The sequence below is a fragment of the Bubalus kerabau genome, chromosome 6 (assembly GCF_029407905.1).
Source record: "Bubalus kerabau isolate K-KA32 ecotype Philippines breed swamp buffalo chromosome 6, PCC_UOA_SB_1v2, whole genome shotgun sequence".
In the NCBI taxonomy this organism is placed as follows: Eukaryota; Metazoa; Chordata; class Mammalia; order Artiodactyla; family Bovidae; genus Bubalus; species Bubalus kerabau.
Window position 1 is genome coordinate 58,067,812 of NC_073629.1, and position 17,997 is coordinate 58,085,808.

A 17,997-nucleotide genomic window follows, 5' to 3' on the forward strand; every position below is an offset into this window, starting at 1 on the left:
AAGAAGAAAAGAACTTTACAATAGGTGCTTCATACATAAAATACAACTCGACCTTTAGTCATAAACAAGCAACCTGTTCTGAACAAATAAGGAGAAATGAAAAATTAATCATAGCAACTGAACAATTTCTTCATGTAGATAATTATACTGTATCATTCTGGCATAACCTCCTTCTCTTTACTTGGGGCTGTTTTTCCTCTTCAATAGAGTAAGCTTTTGAATCTTTGATTCGATTTTGCTATTGCCTTTGCCTTTAAACACATTAACTTAGAGAATGCTGCTGCTGCTGCTAAGTCACTTCAGTCGTGTCTGACTCTGTTGCACCCCATAGACGGCAGCCCACCAGGCTCTGCTGTCCCTGGGATTCTTCAGGCAAGAACGCTGGAGTGGGTTGCCATTTCCTTCTCCAGTACATGAAAGTGAAAACTGAAAGTGAAGTCACTCAGTCATGTCCGACTCTTCGCAACCCCATGAACTGCAGCCTACCAGGTTCCTCTGTCCATGGGATTTTCCAGGCAAGAGTACTGGAGTGGGTTGCCATTGCCTTCTCCAAACTTAGAGAATAAATTCCATTATTTTGTCCATAGCCAAAGCCTAAAGGTTTTCTCATTCCCCTCCCCCTCAATTAATGCTATAAAAAAGATTTTTGGTCTATTTACCGTGTAAAATTGTGATCTACACTGCACAGAAACTCAAGGCATTTTTAATAATTTGATGTTAATTTGACTTTATTAGTATGTTTTTGTAAAGTGCAAAAGCCATTTTTTTAGAATATATTTAAGAGGGAATGTACTCTGTACATTTGCTCATAGTAATTTTGTTTCATTCTCTTTCTTACCTGCTCTCTTTTTCCTGTTTAAAACACAGTGTGTTACAACTATAGTGAGGCAAATGATTCCTATAATACCTATTGCTGTCAGAACTCCTTTCAATATAAGATTATCTCTGTCAAGTACAGGAGAAGAATTTGGGAGAATCAACAGAGATGCCTGGGCAATGTTAGAGATAGCAGACTTTAAGGAGTTTCTGTCTACTGCTCGTATTGCCATATAAATTCTGTGGCTTTTTTGTGCCTCTCCATCAGGTTGATATTCAGGTCCGTTTTTGAAAAGCTCTGATGAGAACTTAAATATCTCCTTGGTACCAGCTTGCTGAGGATTTAACTTCGATGTATTCACTAAAATGGCATTGTTAAAGTCATCTTGAATATTCTGCAGACTTTTACTCACTCTTATTTCATAGCTGTTAGCTGAAATAAAAAAAAATACAAATGGGGAAGTTAAGTGATTTTGAATAAACTCTAGTTCATTAGAAATGGCTTAATGACAATAGCAACCAAAACAATCAAAATACCTATGAATAAACAAGGAGAGAAATATGCATCAGAACAAAACTTTTAAGACACTACATAAGAACTCATACTAAAACCTGAATAAGAGAAAAGTTTTATTATGTTTTTCAATAGCAAGATTCAACACAATAAAAGATGTTATTTTTTTCCCTAAGTTATTTTGTAAATTTTACATGATTTTATTAAAAGTACCTCTAGTTTCTGTTTTAACAAGTTTATTGCAAGTTTAAACAGAAACTAAATACTCAAAATTAACCATATAAATTTACAAAATAGCAAATTTATAGTGGAAGGACTGACTTTATCAGATATAAAAACCCTGCAATGAAGTACAGGTGCATGAATAGATTCACGTATAAAAATCGACCAAGACATATTCAGGAACTCATCTCACATGCTAGTAAAGTAATGCTCAAAAGTCTCCAAGCCAGGCTTCAGCAATACGTGAACTGTGAACTTCCAGATGTTCAAGCCGGTTTTAGAAAAGGCAGAGGAACCAGAGATCAAATTGCCAACATCCGCTGGATCATCGAAAAAGCAAGAGAGCTCCAGAAAAACAACTATTTCTGCTTTATTGACTATGCCAAAGCCTTTGACTGTGTGGATCAGAATAAACTGTGGAAAATTCTGAAAGAGATGGGAATACCAGACCACCTCACCTGCCTCTTGAGAAACCTATATGCAGGTCAGGAAGCAACAGTTAGAACTGGACATGGAACAACAGACTGGTTCCAAAGAGGAAAAGGAGTATGTCAAGGCTGTATATTGTCACCCTGCTTATTTAACTTATATGCAGAGTACATCATGAGAAACGCTGGGCTGGAAGAAGCACAAGCTGGAATCAAGATTGCTGGGAGAAATATCAGTAACCTCAGATATGCAGATGACACCACCCTTATGGCAGAAAGTGAAGAGGAACTAAAAAGCCTCTTGAAGAAAGTGAAAGTGGAGAGTGAAAAAGTTGGCTTAAAGCTCAACATTCAGAAAACAAAGATCATGGCATCTGGTCCCATCACTTCATGGGAAATAGATGGGGAAACAGTGGAAACAGTGTCAGACTTTATATTTTGGGCGGCTCCAAAATCACTGCAGATGGTGACTGCAGCCATGAAATTAAAAGACGCTTACTCCTTGGAAGAAAAGTTATGACCAACCTAGATAGCATATTGAAAAGCAGAGACATTATTTTGCCAACAAAGGTCCATCTAGTCAAGGCTATGGTTTTTCCAGTGGTCATGTATGGATGTGAGAGTTGGACTGTGAAGAAAGCTGAGCGCCGAAGAATTGATGCTTCTGAACTGTGGTGTTGGAGAAGACTCTTGAGAGTCCCTTAGACTGCAAGGAGATCCAACCAGTCCATTCTGAAGGGGATCAGCCCTGGGATTTCTTTGGAAGGAATGATGCTAAAGCTGAAACTCTAGTACTTTGGCCACCTCATGCGAAGAGCTGACTCATTGGAAAAGACTCTGATGCTGGGAGGGATTGGGGGTAGGAGGAGAAGGGGACGACAGAGGATGAGATGGCTGGATGGCATCACTGACTCGATGGACGTGAGTCTGAGTGAACTCTGGGAGTTGGTGATGGACAGGGAGGCCTGGCGTTCTGCGATTCATGGGGTCGCAAAGAGTCGGACACTATTGAGCGACTGAACTGAACAGCTCAGTTGATAAAGAATCCACCTGCAGTGCAGGAGACCCTGGTTCGATTCCTGGGTCAGGAAGATCCACTGTAGAAGGGATAGGCTACCCACTCCAGTATTCTTGGGCTTTCCTTGTGGCTCAGCTGGTAAAGAATCCATCTGCAATGCAGGAGACCTGGGTTCAATCCCTGGTTGAGAAGATCCCCTGGAGAAGGAAAAGGCCACCCACTCCAGTATTCTGGCCTAGAGAATTCCATGGACTATATAGTTCATGGGGTCGCAAAGAGTTAGACATGACTGAATGACTTTCACTTTCATTTAGCACTGTACTGGGCACTTAATATGGCTTAGGTGGTGCTAGTGGTAAAGAACCCACCTGCCAATGCAGGAGACATAAAAGATGCAGGTTCAGTCCCTAGGTTGGGAAGATCCCCTGGAGAAGAGCAGGACAACCCACTCCAGTATTCTTGCCTGGAGAATCCCATGCACAGAGGAGCCCGGTGGGCTACAGTCTATGGGGTCACAAAGAATTGGACATATTGAAGTGACTTAACACACAGTAAATAATAAAAACTCAGTTTTAACAGTTATTAACCCACACTCTTAATGAAGAGGTAAGGAAATAATCCATTTCCATAAAACCTTGTCCACATATATTCCCAAACATAATAATGATCTGGTAATATTTTGCTTGTTTCACATACTTTGTCATCTTTTTATGGTGTATTGTATATGGTAAAGAGTTGGTACTGTATATACAGTGATATATACGAGTTGTTCATTTATTGCTAATAAGGTTTTTAATAATAGTGAAATTTTTCATAATTGTAATGCCAGAGACATACCCTGATTGTTTTTAACTCTGGTGATAGAGGTGAATATCACACTTTTCTAGACAACAATTTGTGGGAAAAAAAAAGAGAGGATGAAAGCACATGTGTATGAGTTAAACAGGCACCTACTTGCTAGTTGGTATACTCATGGCTAATTGGTCAATTTTGCCATTGCTGGGTCATCAAGTCAGTTATGATTGAGTGATCTCAGCAAGTTAATACACATCTCACCACACCCTACCTGCTGATCTTTTGTATTTGAGATTTCGCATTGTAACAAGCTTGATATGCTTTAGTCATCCTGCTCTAGTCATCCTCTCCATCCTGCAGGGCCATTTATGTGAATGTGTGAAATCCTCTCTCCCTTTCTAAAGCCCTTTGTAATATCAGTTCTAAAGTCCCATTCAGTTGTATTTCTTCTTTTCAAGCCATTCAAAATCACTGATACTGTATACCCATTTTCTTTGTACTCTTAATTCAGTGGTATAGTTGAAACCACTGGGAACTGGGAACACAGTTACCAGTAGTCTGAGGTTGTCTCTTTTCACACTACTGTGCTTCTGAGGCAGTGAGGAAAGAGGAAAAGTACTAGATGGCAGGCACCACACTTTCTTTTACATAAAGATGGGAGTGAGTGTGGGTGGCTACTTACTTCAAATAAGAAGCTAGAGAACTCTAGCAACACAAATCAACAGCCCAGGAAATTAACTTGGCCCTCTTTCTCCTCCATTTTGTATTATATATGTCACCTTCAGTCAGTTCAGTTCAGTCGCTCAGTAGTGTCCGACTCTTTGCGACCCCATGAATCGCAGCACGCCAGGCCTCCCTGTCCATCACCAACTCCCAGAGTTCACTCAAACTCACATCCGTTGAGTCAGTGATGCCATCCAGCCATCTCATCCTCTGGTGTCCTGTTCTCCTCCTGCCCCCAATCCCTCCCAGCATCAGTCTTTTCCAATGAGTCAACTCTGCATGAGGTGGCCAAAGTACTGGAGTTTCAGCTTCAGCATCTTTTCCTCCAAAGAAATCCCAGGGCTGATCTCCTTCAGAATGGACTGGTTGGATCTCCTTGCAGTCCAAGGGACTCTCAAGAGTCTTCTCCAACACCACAATACTTTGTGAAATAGATAGTCTTAGTTCTATTTTTCACATATGCAACTGAGGCTAATAGAGTTTAAGCAAACTGCCAAAGATACAACAGCTGGACATGTAGTCACAGCAGGGACTACTTTTTGGCTCTAATGTTAAGTTACAGCTGTTTCCATTATACAAATGATGCATCCATCCCACAGTTTCAATCAATTCATATCTCCAAACTTTAAATTAGGAGAATCCTTAAATTAGAATGTAAAATATTTCTCTTCCTTCTTCTCTAGCAAGAAGAGATAGATTGTGATAACAGATTCTTCAAGACAAAACTACAATATTGACTGTTTCTCAGCAGTGCAGAATTATTTGTAATTAAGATGCTTTCTGGAGAGAGTAGTAGAGAATTATAAGCCAAGAAAAAAAAAAGATACAATTTGAAAGCAAGACTGGCAGAGGCCTAAGGTGGCCGCTGTTAGTCACTGATATTGACAAATTGGCTTTCAAGAGAGAAGGTTAGTTCCTACAGAAATCTCAATCAGAGGCTTTTGGAAATAAACCATTTCATGTGTAACCAATGATAATCTTGTTCTGGTAATGGCAAAGATGTTGGAACATTTATTCTTTCAGAAAATTTAGTCTGTTGAGTTGCTATGAAGAAATGAGGTAGGTGGAAGCTGGAGGCTGGCATAAAAGCATTAAAAAAGAGAGGGTAGAAGTAGGAACTCATCATGTCCAAGCAAGGGTTAGAAAGCCTCAAATTGGAGAACAGGTCCCAGCCTCCCTAACAAAAAATGATGACCAGAAGTAGAAGACAGTGTGCCAAATACTTCATGACTTACAGGAATTATTCCCTTAAACTTGAATTGTAAATCCTTGAATTTACAATTTACCATTCAATCTTCAGAAGACTAATTGCCTCCAGTATTTAAAAGTCCATGCTCTGTCATATAAAACCCATTTCTTTTGACTAGATCACTGTTACATGTAATATTTAGGTTTCCAACAGAGGTTTCTACATTAGTGTCAGTAAGTCTACCAGGACCTCTTCAATCCTGGGGGAGCTGGTACATTCTCTTCCTGTACTCCAGGATACATGGCCTTATCAGCAACTCAAAACTTTTCATGACAACCCTCTGCAACTTTGTCAGCTGTAAATCTCCAAAGCTATTTTTACCCAACTGACCCCTGATAGTTACTGAAAATGCCTCTTTGTAGAAAAATAGATAATGAAAGCAAGAAACCTACCCTGGCCCTGGTCTAAGTCTTCTCCAGGTGCTGTCCAAGATAAAATCACCTCTTCTTCCTCTTTTACAGCTTCCAGGTCAATAATTTTGCATGGTGGAAACACATCAGGATGTGGGTCAGCTGGAACACCCAGCACAGAAAAGGAGCCCCCTGAGCTTATTCGGCTAAAGCCCCACTTTTGCTCCTCCTCACTCCTGCCCACCGATTTTCTTGGGGCATTCATCTGAATATTACCTGTGACATCAAAGAAAAGAATAGCCAAAGCAACAAATTACAATCTCCCGGATAGCTTGTTTTTATAGATTATTGACATTTTAAGACCTTATTTCCTTTTCTACATCTTTAGAATAAGTTTGTTTATTCAACAGTTCTTTTATTCATTCAACCATTCATTCATTCAATAAGTATTTTGAGGGCATATGCTGTGCCAGCAATCATAGACAAAACAGTGTCCTCACAGAACTTATAAGTCCTGTTTATAAACACATGTTTTATAATTGTGGCAAATGTGGAAGGAAAAAAGGAAGGGTGCTATGCCTGCCAATACAGGAGCCGCAGGTTCCATCCCTGGGTCGGTAAGATGTCCTGGAGAAGGAAATGGCAGCCCACTCCAGTATTCCTGTCTGGGAAATCCCATGGACAGAGGAGCCTGGTGGGCTACAGTCCATGGGGTCATAAAGAATTATACAGGACTTAGAAACTAAGCAACAACAAATAATTTAAAGTGGTATCAAGGAAGTAACATTTAAAGATTTCCTATAGTATGAGTAGGAGTCAGGGAGGTAAAGAGTGGAGGTTAAGAACATTCCAGGCAGAGAAAACAAGCTGAGTTAAAAATCCTGAGGTATGGAAGAGCTTTGCACATTAGAAAAATTTAAATCTAGGAGGAAGATAGTTTGAGATCAGACAGGAGAGAAAAGTTCAGGCAGGACCTTGTGGGCCACTATAATAGTTTTATAGTTTAATCTTACATGCTGTGGGGAAGCAAGGCAGTGATACGGTCACTTTGCTCTCTGACAGGTCACTCTGGCTGCTCTCAGCGGAGAATGGACTAGCATAGCGAGCAGTGAGGCTTCTGCAACAGTCCAGATAGAAGAAGATGGTAGCTTGGGCTGGTGACAGCAGTGGAGGGGTGGCAAGTGGGCATTTTTAGATGCATTTTGGAGATAAAAATCAGCAGTCTGGTTATGCATTTGAATATGGAATGGTAAAGGAAAGAAAGTTGGTGAACAAAAAGAATAGCTCCCACCTTCCTAAAATGAGCAAATGGAAAGACAAACAGCCTAAGAAGAGACGACAAATTTAATTTTCAAGGTTTGTGGTCCCTGTAAATCATCTAAGTGATGATGTCAAGGAGCCAGTTAGACATAGATTTTAAGCTCAAAGAAGAAGTTTTAGCTACATTTAATAATTTTGAACCTCCAAATTTGGAAATTATCAGCATAAAGATGTTATTAAAGCCATGTAGTTATTGATATTACCCAGTAAGAATTTCATCTGTAAAAACAAATAGCATTTGCTGAGTGCTTGCTATATGTCAGGCACTTTTTAAAGTACCTTCCATGTATCAACTATTAACTTTTTCAGCAATGCTATGAGGAGAACACAATTACTCCCATGTTTATAGATGACGAAGCTAAGCATACAGTCTAAGTGACTTGCCCAAAGTCACACAGCTAGTGAATAGAGGAGCTAGATTTCAAACTCAGGCAGTGTGGCTCCAGATAGAACAGTGAGAAGGTTAAGACTAAGCTCTGATAATTGCCAACACTTAGAGGCTTGGTAGAAAAAAAGGAGGGGAAAAAGAGCCTAAGAATAAAAATTCCAGAGAATAAGAGGTAATTTGGAGAGTGTGGTATCATAGAAACCAGGAAATGACAAAGGAGAAATCAGTCAGCTGTGTCAAGAAAAATGAGGACTGAAATGTGTCCTTTGGACTTAACAGCAGGTGGTCATCGGTAACCAGAGCCAGAGCAATTCCAGTGGAGTCATGGTCACGTGGCTGGAAGTCTGCTTGCAGTGAGCTGAATAGTAAACTGGGGGCAAGAATGTACAGACAGATTTAATTTCAAGGAACTAGATGACAGAGTAAAGAGGTGGACAGTAGCTTAAGGGGGACCAACAAAATTTCTTTTTAATATTCTTGAATGCTTTTCAGAGGGATCAGTAGTGTGGGAACATGCAAGCGAGAGCTCTCAAGCTCTGAATGAGCAGGCTGGGTGGAATCTACAGCAGATTCAGCAGAGGCCCTGGGGAGGAGAGGAAGGCAGTAGTTGCTGCAGTGTCTGGAGATTCGGTTGTGTGAAAACAGAGCGGTTGCCATTTTGTGTCATATTGTGCACGTTTAGGGTCATCACCTGAAAATGAGCTAATAAATGTTATGTGAACTAGGCATGCTTAGAGAAATCTAAATTTTTCTTTCTGTGCTATCAAGGGCCTATATGAAGTACACAGATAAAAGCAGAGTTGAATATGACTTTTCTATTCTCAGTGTACTGTAGATATTGATATTTGAATCCTTTAAATTCATGGCTTTAAAAAAGATACCAGTCTGTAGTCTGCAAGCTCCTTGATAGGAATCTTACTGATTTGATATCAATAAGTCCTGGTATCCCAAGTTCCTAGGACTAAGCCTGTCACTTAGTAGGCTTTCAAAAATGTTGGTGCATAATATAAAGGAGAAGATATCTATTTAGAAATGAAGTATTACATCTAGATACAAAATCATATCTTGGTAGTAAAGTTGAGTTACCTTGCGAATTGATTTACATTGGTTTTGAAGTAATCCAAATTATTTTAAATATAGGTGAGAGCAAGTTATACTCTAGCAACACAAAAAATATCAGGAGATGCAAATCCACTGTAGCATCTTAATTGTTTTCTACTGAAAAGTACATATAGTAGAAAAATACAGAATCATGCTATTGTATAGTCCAAATGATTGGTTATAGCTGCTAAAATACATGTAAGTATTCTTAAAGATTCTGCTGTTTTGCAAATAAGAATGCTTCCAAGCATTTTTTAAGATTATGTTTAAAGACTACAGCATATTTCTGTTTGGTATACTGTAACCACTGCTTCCTATCAGGAACTACTATAATAATGGTGTTAAAAAGAGATGTGTATGGTCTATGTATTTGGCACTTTAAGGCAGGACATCTTCAGGAAGCCCTCACTTGCCTGTAATATCCACACTCATATTTTCCCAGGAACGCGTTTCCTGTGTGGATTGTTTGGGCTGTTTGCTTCCTTCTTTAAACTGCTAACAACTTTTTGCCTCTTCCTTTTGCCTAAAGCTCTATAGAGAAATATAGGAGTTGGAACTGAGAAAATTCAGTTAATCCCCTTGCCTGGTAGTAATTCTGATAAAACAGTCACAAAAAGAGGTCAAAATAATCTGTGGGAATTACCTACTGCCTTCCTGTTATCCACTACCACAAATCACTAAGGATTGAAGAGATAGTCAACAAATTATCACTGAGTTGCACGAGTTTTGAAATTCACCTCTCTCTAATACATACACATACACACACTCACTGGAAATACACACACTAAATGATGTTATTCAAATCAGTGTTTATGATTCTTACCATTTGTTATGTAACCTGGTGCGTACATAGCATGACTTCCTGGAATAGAGTGGGCTAGGGTGCTTATGCTGGGAGAATGGTTGACATGCACTTTCAAGCTATATCTACCATTTTCAGGAAAGGAGAAAAAATACCTCGAGTAAATTCCATCATTTTTTATAACATCGGCACCTGTTTATATATATGAAAAAAAACTCAAGGTCAGTACTTATCACAGTTGATTACTAACATTTAATTAAATTATTAAAATAAGATTTATTCTCTTTATTTTTCCAATTTTTGGCATATGCTGGCATGCTAATAGCTACTTTTGACATTATCAGGTGGTTAAAAAATTCCATTGGCTCTATAATTTCTCCTTGTGATTCATTAACCTCTGAAAATTTGTTTTCTAAAAGTGAATGAGTTCTACCTGCTTTAGTGCTAGTAAAGCATTTAATCACCTTTAGAGTTCTCATTTCTATCACTGAAAATAGTACTAGGTTTTCACAGAAACCAAATACATTCTTAAGTCGGTTTATAGTCACAGACCCTTTTGAGGTAAAAGTTTTCTGCTCCCAGTGAATAAATATATATGCACATAAACACACACTTTCATACAAATTCAATATGTTTATGAATAGCCCGAAGCCCAGATTAAAAAAAAAAAAAAAACCTTGGTAGTTGTTGTAACAATGTGAAATTATTTGATTTCCTCACTAGAGGATACATGGAACTGTTCTCAATTTGAAGAGGCTCACTGACTTGGAGTATGACAGGCTTTGGGATCTGTCTGCTTCAGGAGAATGTGCCTTATTTCTGGAGGCATTCTGAAAGCTTGCTAGACTTTCTTCCATTTGCATTGCTCCTCAGAGAGCCATTCAATTCCAAACCAAGTACTTGACTGAATGGCAGCAAGGCCTGGATTCCAGGGCAGCCATAGAAGGTGTAGCTTAGGCCGGAGATCACATTCACTGTTCAAGTGCAGATGGTCACATGGGGCAAGCAGCTTGTCCTGTTCTAGAGTCAGTTCGGTTCTCACACCACACACCCAAGCCCTGCACTGAAGGGCTCTAGAATCTCAACTAGAGAGGCAGGGCTGCTGCTTAACATGAGAAAAATGGGAGTATATTTTATTAAAACAAAAAACACTAAGCACTTTATGATCATAGTAGTTTTAGAAAACATTTTTATGTACTGGAAAGAAACCAGATCTTGATATTTATTGTTCTAATTATTTATAAAGGTCTATCTTTGTTGAGAAATGATAAAGCCAAATATCTTCCTGCCATGGTTACCACTGTTACCTCTTTTAATTGCTGAGTCAGAAAGAAATGGGAAAGAACACTGACTTGGATCTCAGAGGACTTTTTTAAGGTCTGGATCTGCCACTTAGTAGCTGATCCCTCTGAGCCTCAGTTTTCTCTCCTGTAAAATGGGCATAACATCTCACATGGTGATTGTGATGATTACTTGAGAGTATGCATAAGAAAGTCCATTTTAAATTATGATATTTTATTAGTATAAATTTTATTATTTTACATTTTATTAGCTGATAAATACTATTTCCATTATAAAAATAAATATTAGAAAACTATATGCAAGTGTGTAAATACAGAGGGAAAATAAAAATTTACACTTTGATGTTTAAACAGCCTTTTCATTGTTTCTTTCATCCAGCTTAAATTTTGACATCAGATAAATAAAATGGTTCCAGGGAATAAATATAAAAGCCTATTGAGCATATTGAGCATAAGACAGCAGGATCTGTTTTTCAGGCCAGCCCAAGTGTATTTTTGGAGTATATACAAAAAGTGAAAGGTGTGGCCAGAGATAAGCATCAGAGTCTGAAAAGTTGTTTGGATCCATTCCAGTAGGCAAAACAAGAGAACTTCTCTAGTATTGTCTGAGGTGGACTTGAACTAAAATCCTTTAAAAGAACTTTTGCTTCATAAATATCACGCAAGATTGCCATGTCAAGATACTAATGAGTTGTCAAACATGAGGCTCTTGAAAAAAATTTACCTTGGAAACAACAAAGGGAAGGAATATGATTTTACTGGTAGATCAAACATTGGGGCTGCCAACATAAACTTTGAGGTCTATTGTAATTCTGAGAATTTAGATTAGGAAAAGAACAGAACAGGAAAGATAAAACAATAAAGGAGTTTGTTTTTAAAAGTTAACACAAGTTAGTCAGAAGGAGCCCAGCTGCTGCTCTTTGCCCAGCTTGATGCTGTACTATGAGGTATGATGATGAAATTCTTAACTCTATGCAGAATGAGTGCTTTGAGGCAGAGTTTGGTTTTATTTGCTTTGTTTTTCCAGTGATGGAAAAATCTCTATCCTGATTCCACTAGGCTTGCTGACCTGGTCTTCTTGTGATCAAATAACACATGTAAAAGGCACTGGCTATTTTCTCTCATCAACTGAGCTGGTTGACTAAAGAATAGTCTATGACATCTCATGACTCACAAGTTCAAGCATCTCCCTTTTTGGGTTTTCATTTACTATTTAATTGTTTAATCCAATTATTTCAGTGCATAGTAAAACTGGTGAATCCGAGAGGAATGTGGGCATGCCTATTCCCAAGTGACCTTACTGAATGTGCTCAGTGCCACAGGACAAGGGGAAGCCAAGACCTGAATGGTGGGAGACTTTCTCCCTCAGTGCTGCTCACACACAGCCACTCTCAGGAGCCTCAAGGGGACTCTCTTTTCCCAACTTCACTTTTTGCTTTTGCTGTGCAGATGGAAACCTGTAGCTACTTGGTATGTCAATGACTATGACAATTTGAGAATCTCATAAGGTTAGGGGAGAAAAAATATAAATTTAGAGAATTAAAAAAATAACTTCATATTGATATTGTGGCATCAGAACAGCTATTAAGAATGTGAAAAATGACATGGAATTCCTTGTTACCTGCTCCATCATCAAAAAGTTTCAACATCACTGGATCTGCAGTCTCTGGTTCAATTGTAGCAGTTACAGTGGCATTGAGAATGGGATAAAACCCCTTTCTCACAATCGCATAAATCATCAAAGGATGGGGAAAATGGGTGCTGTCTCTTTCTACAAAGGCTTCCACAGTGGCAGGGGGCATGGCTGAGCGGGAGGCGCGAGAGGTCACTGTCACTTTCAAGGCTTGAGGAGAGTGGTGGGTATTGTTCAGTGTGTAAGTCCATAGCCCAGGCTGCAAAACAAAGACTTTGTTTGTCAAGAAGAAAATCAACCCTTATTTTAAAGTGCAAGCCTAACCTCCAAGGGTTTATTGTTCTTGTTTTGTTGATACTGCATTTTCTAAAATAATACTAAAGAATGTCAGGAAGACTAATATTGGTTAAGAGATAACTAAATTCAGTATTTACATGACTTTCACTGTACAACCCACTTTCTCTTTAGGGAATTACACCCTGAATTTGTTTTTGGGGAAGGACACAACTTGATTCACATTTTTAGAGAATAATAAGTGTCCAGCTTCAAAGTACTTGGCAAACATTAATCTGAGCTCCTTCACGCAAAAGGAGGTTCAGTGTTTTTATTCCTTTTATATAATGGAAAAAATTAGGGCAAATAAAGTGGACAATTATGATTTATGTGGATAACCTGGACTAAAAGGCAATAGTACCTTCCTTCCCTCTACTTCCTTCAAAATTCCCAGACCCAGAAATCTCAAGCAACAAAATCCACAGGCACTATAAGGGATCAAGAAAAGGAATACTATTTTTTAATAGATCAGGATTTCATAATGTCTATGTTGAATTATAGAAATATTGCTAGATGCCATTCTCTTTATCTGCCTGGGCTGCCTGAGGGAAACCTGCAAAAGAATATCTAGAAGAAAAAACTTAAACTACAATGTAGCAGAAATTTGTTCTTTTGATAAAATTGTCCATAAGTATTCCCTTTTTTCCTCATTCCTGCCTTTTCTCCTTCTTAAACCCTGGAAGTAGCAGGAGGAACACAGTGGAGCAGGAGGAAGAGGAGAGAACAATGGGTTAAGGTTTGACTATAACATTAAGATGCCTGAATGCCCTACCCAGCCTTCTTCATTGGGAAACAATGCTTTACCATTTTACAGTGAAGTCACAATTCAAACAACAAGATTATTTATCTCTTTTTTTCTGTTTTTTATATTTTTTGGCTTTTGTACTCATAACATTAGTAACAGGCACATGGTGGAAACTCCACATGGAAAACTTCTCTGTGGGCATAATAAGTGTTTTAATACAGGGCACCTAATCCAGACAAAGGGGTCAGGCAAAAGCAGCAAGAAGTAGGTAAAGAGTTCTGGTCCTTGTGTACAGGTGTGAAAAGAACATGATGAGTGTGGAGAAAAGTAGGGGCAGAGCATAATGTATTTGGGAGAAAGGTTAAGAGATAAGCTTGGGGTCGGGGAGTGGGAGGTACAAATAGTATATAAGAGAGGCTCAGTGATATATTGTGCAACCTGGGGAATATAGCCAATCTCTTGTAATAACTGTAAATGGAAAGTAGCCTTTAACATTATATTAAAAATTTTAAATTAAAAATTAATTTTAAAAAAGAGATAAGTTTAGGCAGAAGCCAGAAAGTAATAGGCTTGTTATATAATAATAACCACATGTATTTTATTCTGAGACCATCAAAAAGTTTTGAGTAGGACACAGATTTGATAAGATTTGTGCTTCAGAATGATCACTCTAATAAAGGTGCTTGAAAGGAAGGATGCTGTGCAGAGGCTGGAAGACCTAGCAGAGGCTATCAACAGTCATGTGAAGGGGAGGTGAAGGCCAACAGACCTGAAGAGGGACCGCGTTCAGGCAATGCAAGAGTGGATCTAACGAATTTACCACCTTGCTCACAACCTTTAGTGGTTCCCTTTAACTGTTCCTCTCATTGACTCCTGTATATCCATCTAGCCCCATCACACCCTCCTCTTCTTCCCCTAAATCTCCACTTTCTATGCTATTCTGTATTTCATCCACATCAAACTAGTACTTATAGTTCTATGAAAAGCCATATTCTTTTTCTATTAGCCTTTCTATGTGCTGTTTCCTCTGCCGAGAATGTCATTTACACCTCTCGCTCCTCAGTCCTCCATATTTCCATTTGGATGTCTTCACTTTCAGGAAGCATTCTCCTTCCCCTACTGCCTGCATATGCCTTCTTGGGTTCTGAGTACCCTGTTCTTATTCCTATTATGGCATTTTATTGTAAAGCACCTAGAACAAGACCTGGCACATAGGAGGTGTTCCAAAACATATATACTGCATGTGTTTATATTATAAATTCTAAGTAGAGGGTTTTTTTTTTTCCTAAGTGTACAGTATTCTATATAGACTTTGTAAAGAAGGAAGTAAGCAAAAACTTATTTGCACTGCATAAGTACTAATTTTCACTGTTGAAGGGAGAGAAGGCTTTAATATCCATTTTAAAGTTTTGAACACACCTTAGTCGTTCCTTTTAAATTTTGAACATTCACAAAATTCCCTCATAAATTTAAAGTAGAATTTTGGTATATCAGAATTGATTTCCTTTACACAATGCATTTAGCTCTGTGATTCATTCGAAAGTCATGTGCTTGACTAAACGTTGTCATTACAACACCTACCTTAGCTGTTCCTGGAATCCAGAGGCGAGCAGTCCGAAAAGCTAGATTGATGATAAAATCATCCATGTTGTATTTTCTTCCATTAGGATCAAATAATACAATCTCAGGGGGACCACTGGTCTGCCAGGTAACTAGAAAGGTAGTGTCATTGCCCACACTGTCATCCACAGTAACAGTGTTTTTCAGCTGATGCTGAGGTTTAACATTTTCACCTGTACTTTCAAGCTGTTCAAAAGAATATATAAGTGACAGTTTCCAGCATATGCATAATCATTCCATATTTTCTTTGTTTTTATGACAAAACTGAATTGGCAGAAATAAAAACCATTTGATTCTAACATGTCCTAAGTATATAAATTATTTTTCATATAAAAATATTTGCTTCAGCAAAGTATTATAAGTACAGTAGATATAAAATATTTTTGTAGCTAGTACACGTGTCACTTGATTAATTTTTATCAAGAGATTTTAGGTGTTCTCATATTCGCCTCTTATCCGTATCAACATTAGCTGCAGAGTAGCAGTTAAAACAAGCTTCTTTTTACTTTTGTTTGTGACTATGCTCTAATTAATTTGTATATAATCTGTCCACATACCATTATGTATTTTGATAAGAAATCAGACATGGGTTTCAGCTGGGTTTTGTACATTAAAAAAAATCATTTAGTCATGATTTAAGCTGTATGTACTTACACTGTGTGTGCAATTGTGACTTGTGTGTGTGTGTAACATATGTAAACTGCATACAGATGACAGGCACTGTGCTAAATGCTTTACATATATTATCTTACACAATCCTTATGAAAGTCCTCTCTTGTTGTTCAGTTACTAGTCCTGTCCGACTCTTTGCGACTACATGGACTGCAGAAGGCCAGGCTTCCCTGTCCTTCACCATCTCCTGGAGCAAACTATGTCCATTGAGCCAGTGATGCCATTCAACCATCTTGTTCTCTGTCCTCCCCTTCTCTTCCTGCGTTCAATCCTTCCCAGCATCAGAGTCTTCTCCAATGAGCTGCCTCTTCATATTAGGTGGCCAAAGTACTGGAGCTTCAGCTTCAGCATCAGTCCTTCAGTGAATATTCAGGGTTGATTTCCTTTAGGACTAACTGGTTTGATCTCCTTGCTGAGGGACTCTCAAGATTGAGTCTTCAACACCACAATTCAAAAGCATCAATTCTTTAGGACTCAGCCTTCTTTATGAACCAACACTCACATCCATACATGACTATTGGAAAAACTACAGTTTTGACTAGACAGATCTTTGTGGGCAAAGTAATGTCTCTGCTTTTTAATATGCTTTCTAGGTTTGTCATAGCTTTTCTCCCAGGGAGCAAGCATCTTTGAATTTCATGGCTGCAGTCACCATCTGCAGTGATTTTGGAGCCCAAGAAAATAAAGTCTGTCACTGTTTCCATTGTTTCCCCATCTATTTGCCATGAAGTGATGGGACTAGATGCCATGATCTTAGTTTTCTGAATGTTGAGTTTTAAGCCAGCTTTTTCACTCTCCTTTTTCACTTTCATCAAGGCTCTTTACTTTCTCTTTATTTTCACCATAAGGGTGGTGTCATTTGCATATCTGGGGTTATTGAGCTTTCTCCCTGAAACCTTGATTCCAGCTTGTGCTTCATCCAGCCCAGAATTTCGCATGATGTACTCTGCATGTAAGTTAAATAAACAGGGTGGCAATATAAGCCTTGATGTACTGCTTTCTCAATGTGGAAATAGCCTGTTGTTCCATGTCCAATTCTGTTGCTTCCTGACCTGCATACAGATTTCTCAGGAGGCAGGTCAGGTGGTCTGGTATTCCTATCTCTTGAAGAATTTTCCACAGTTTGTTGTGATCCACACAGTCAAAGGCTTTAACGTAGTCAATAAAGCAGATGTTTTTCTGAAACACTCTATGTGTGTGTGCGTGTTTTTTTTTTTTCTGTGATCCAACAGATGTTGGCAGTTTGATCTCTGATTCCTCTGCCTTTTCTAAATCCACCTTAAACATCTGGAACTTCTTGGTTCACATACTGTTGAAGCCTACGTTGGAGAATTTTGAGCATTACTTTGCTAGCATGTGAAATGAGTGTAATTGTGTGGTAGTTTGAACATTCTTTGGCATTACCTTTCTTTGGGATTGGAATGAAAACTGACTGACTTTTTCCAGTCCTGTTGCCACTGCTGAGTTTTCCATATTTGCTGGCATATTGTGCACAGCACTTTCACAGCATCATCTTTTAGGATTTGAAATAGCCCAGCAGGAATTTCATCACGTCCACTAGCTTTGTTCGTAGTGATGCTTTCTAAGGCCCACTTGACTTCACATTCCAGGATGTCTGGCTCTAGGTGAGTGATCACACCATCGTGGTTATCTGAGTCATTAAGATTTTTTTTGTACAGTTCTTCTGTGTATTGTTGCCACCTCTTCTTAATATCTTCTGCTTCTGTTAGGTCCATACCATTTCTGTCCTTTATTGTCCCCATCTTTGCATGAAATGTTCCCTTGGTATCTCTAATTTTTTTGAAGAGATCTTTGTCTTCCCATTCTACTGTTTTAGTCTTTTGTCTTAGTCTTTCCTATTCTATTGTTTTCCTCTATTTCTTTGCATTGATAACTGAGGAAGGCTTTCTTATCTCGCCTTGCTATTCTTTGGAACTCTGCTTTCAGATGTGTGTATCTTTTCTTTT

General features: G+C 38.6%; 1 protein-coding gene across 1 annotated transcript in view; it reads right to left on the reverse strand.

The window, feature by feature from the left end:
- Positions 1-749: 749 nt before the first annotated feature.
- The window catches only part of LOC129656168 (calcium-activated chloride channel regulator 2-like), a 40,595-nt gene continuing 23,347 nt past the window's right edge, over positions 750-17,997 (reverse strand). The window contains exons 10-14 of the mRNA XM_055586909.1: positions 15,320-15,544; positions 12,649-12,919; positions 9,748-9,918; positions 6,158-6,391; positions 750-1,249 (exon numbers count right to left, since the gene is read on the reverse strand). Coding sequence (XP_055442884.1) covers positions 807-1,249; positions 6,158-6,391; positions 9,748-9,918; positions 12,649-12,919; positions 15,320-15,544 — 1,344 coding nt within the window. The 3' untranslated portion in view covers positions 750-806. The remainder of the gene's footprint in view (positions 1,250-6,157; positions 6,392-9,747; positions 9,919-12,648; positions 12,920-15,319; positions 15,545-17,997) is intronic.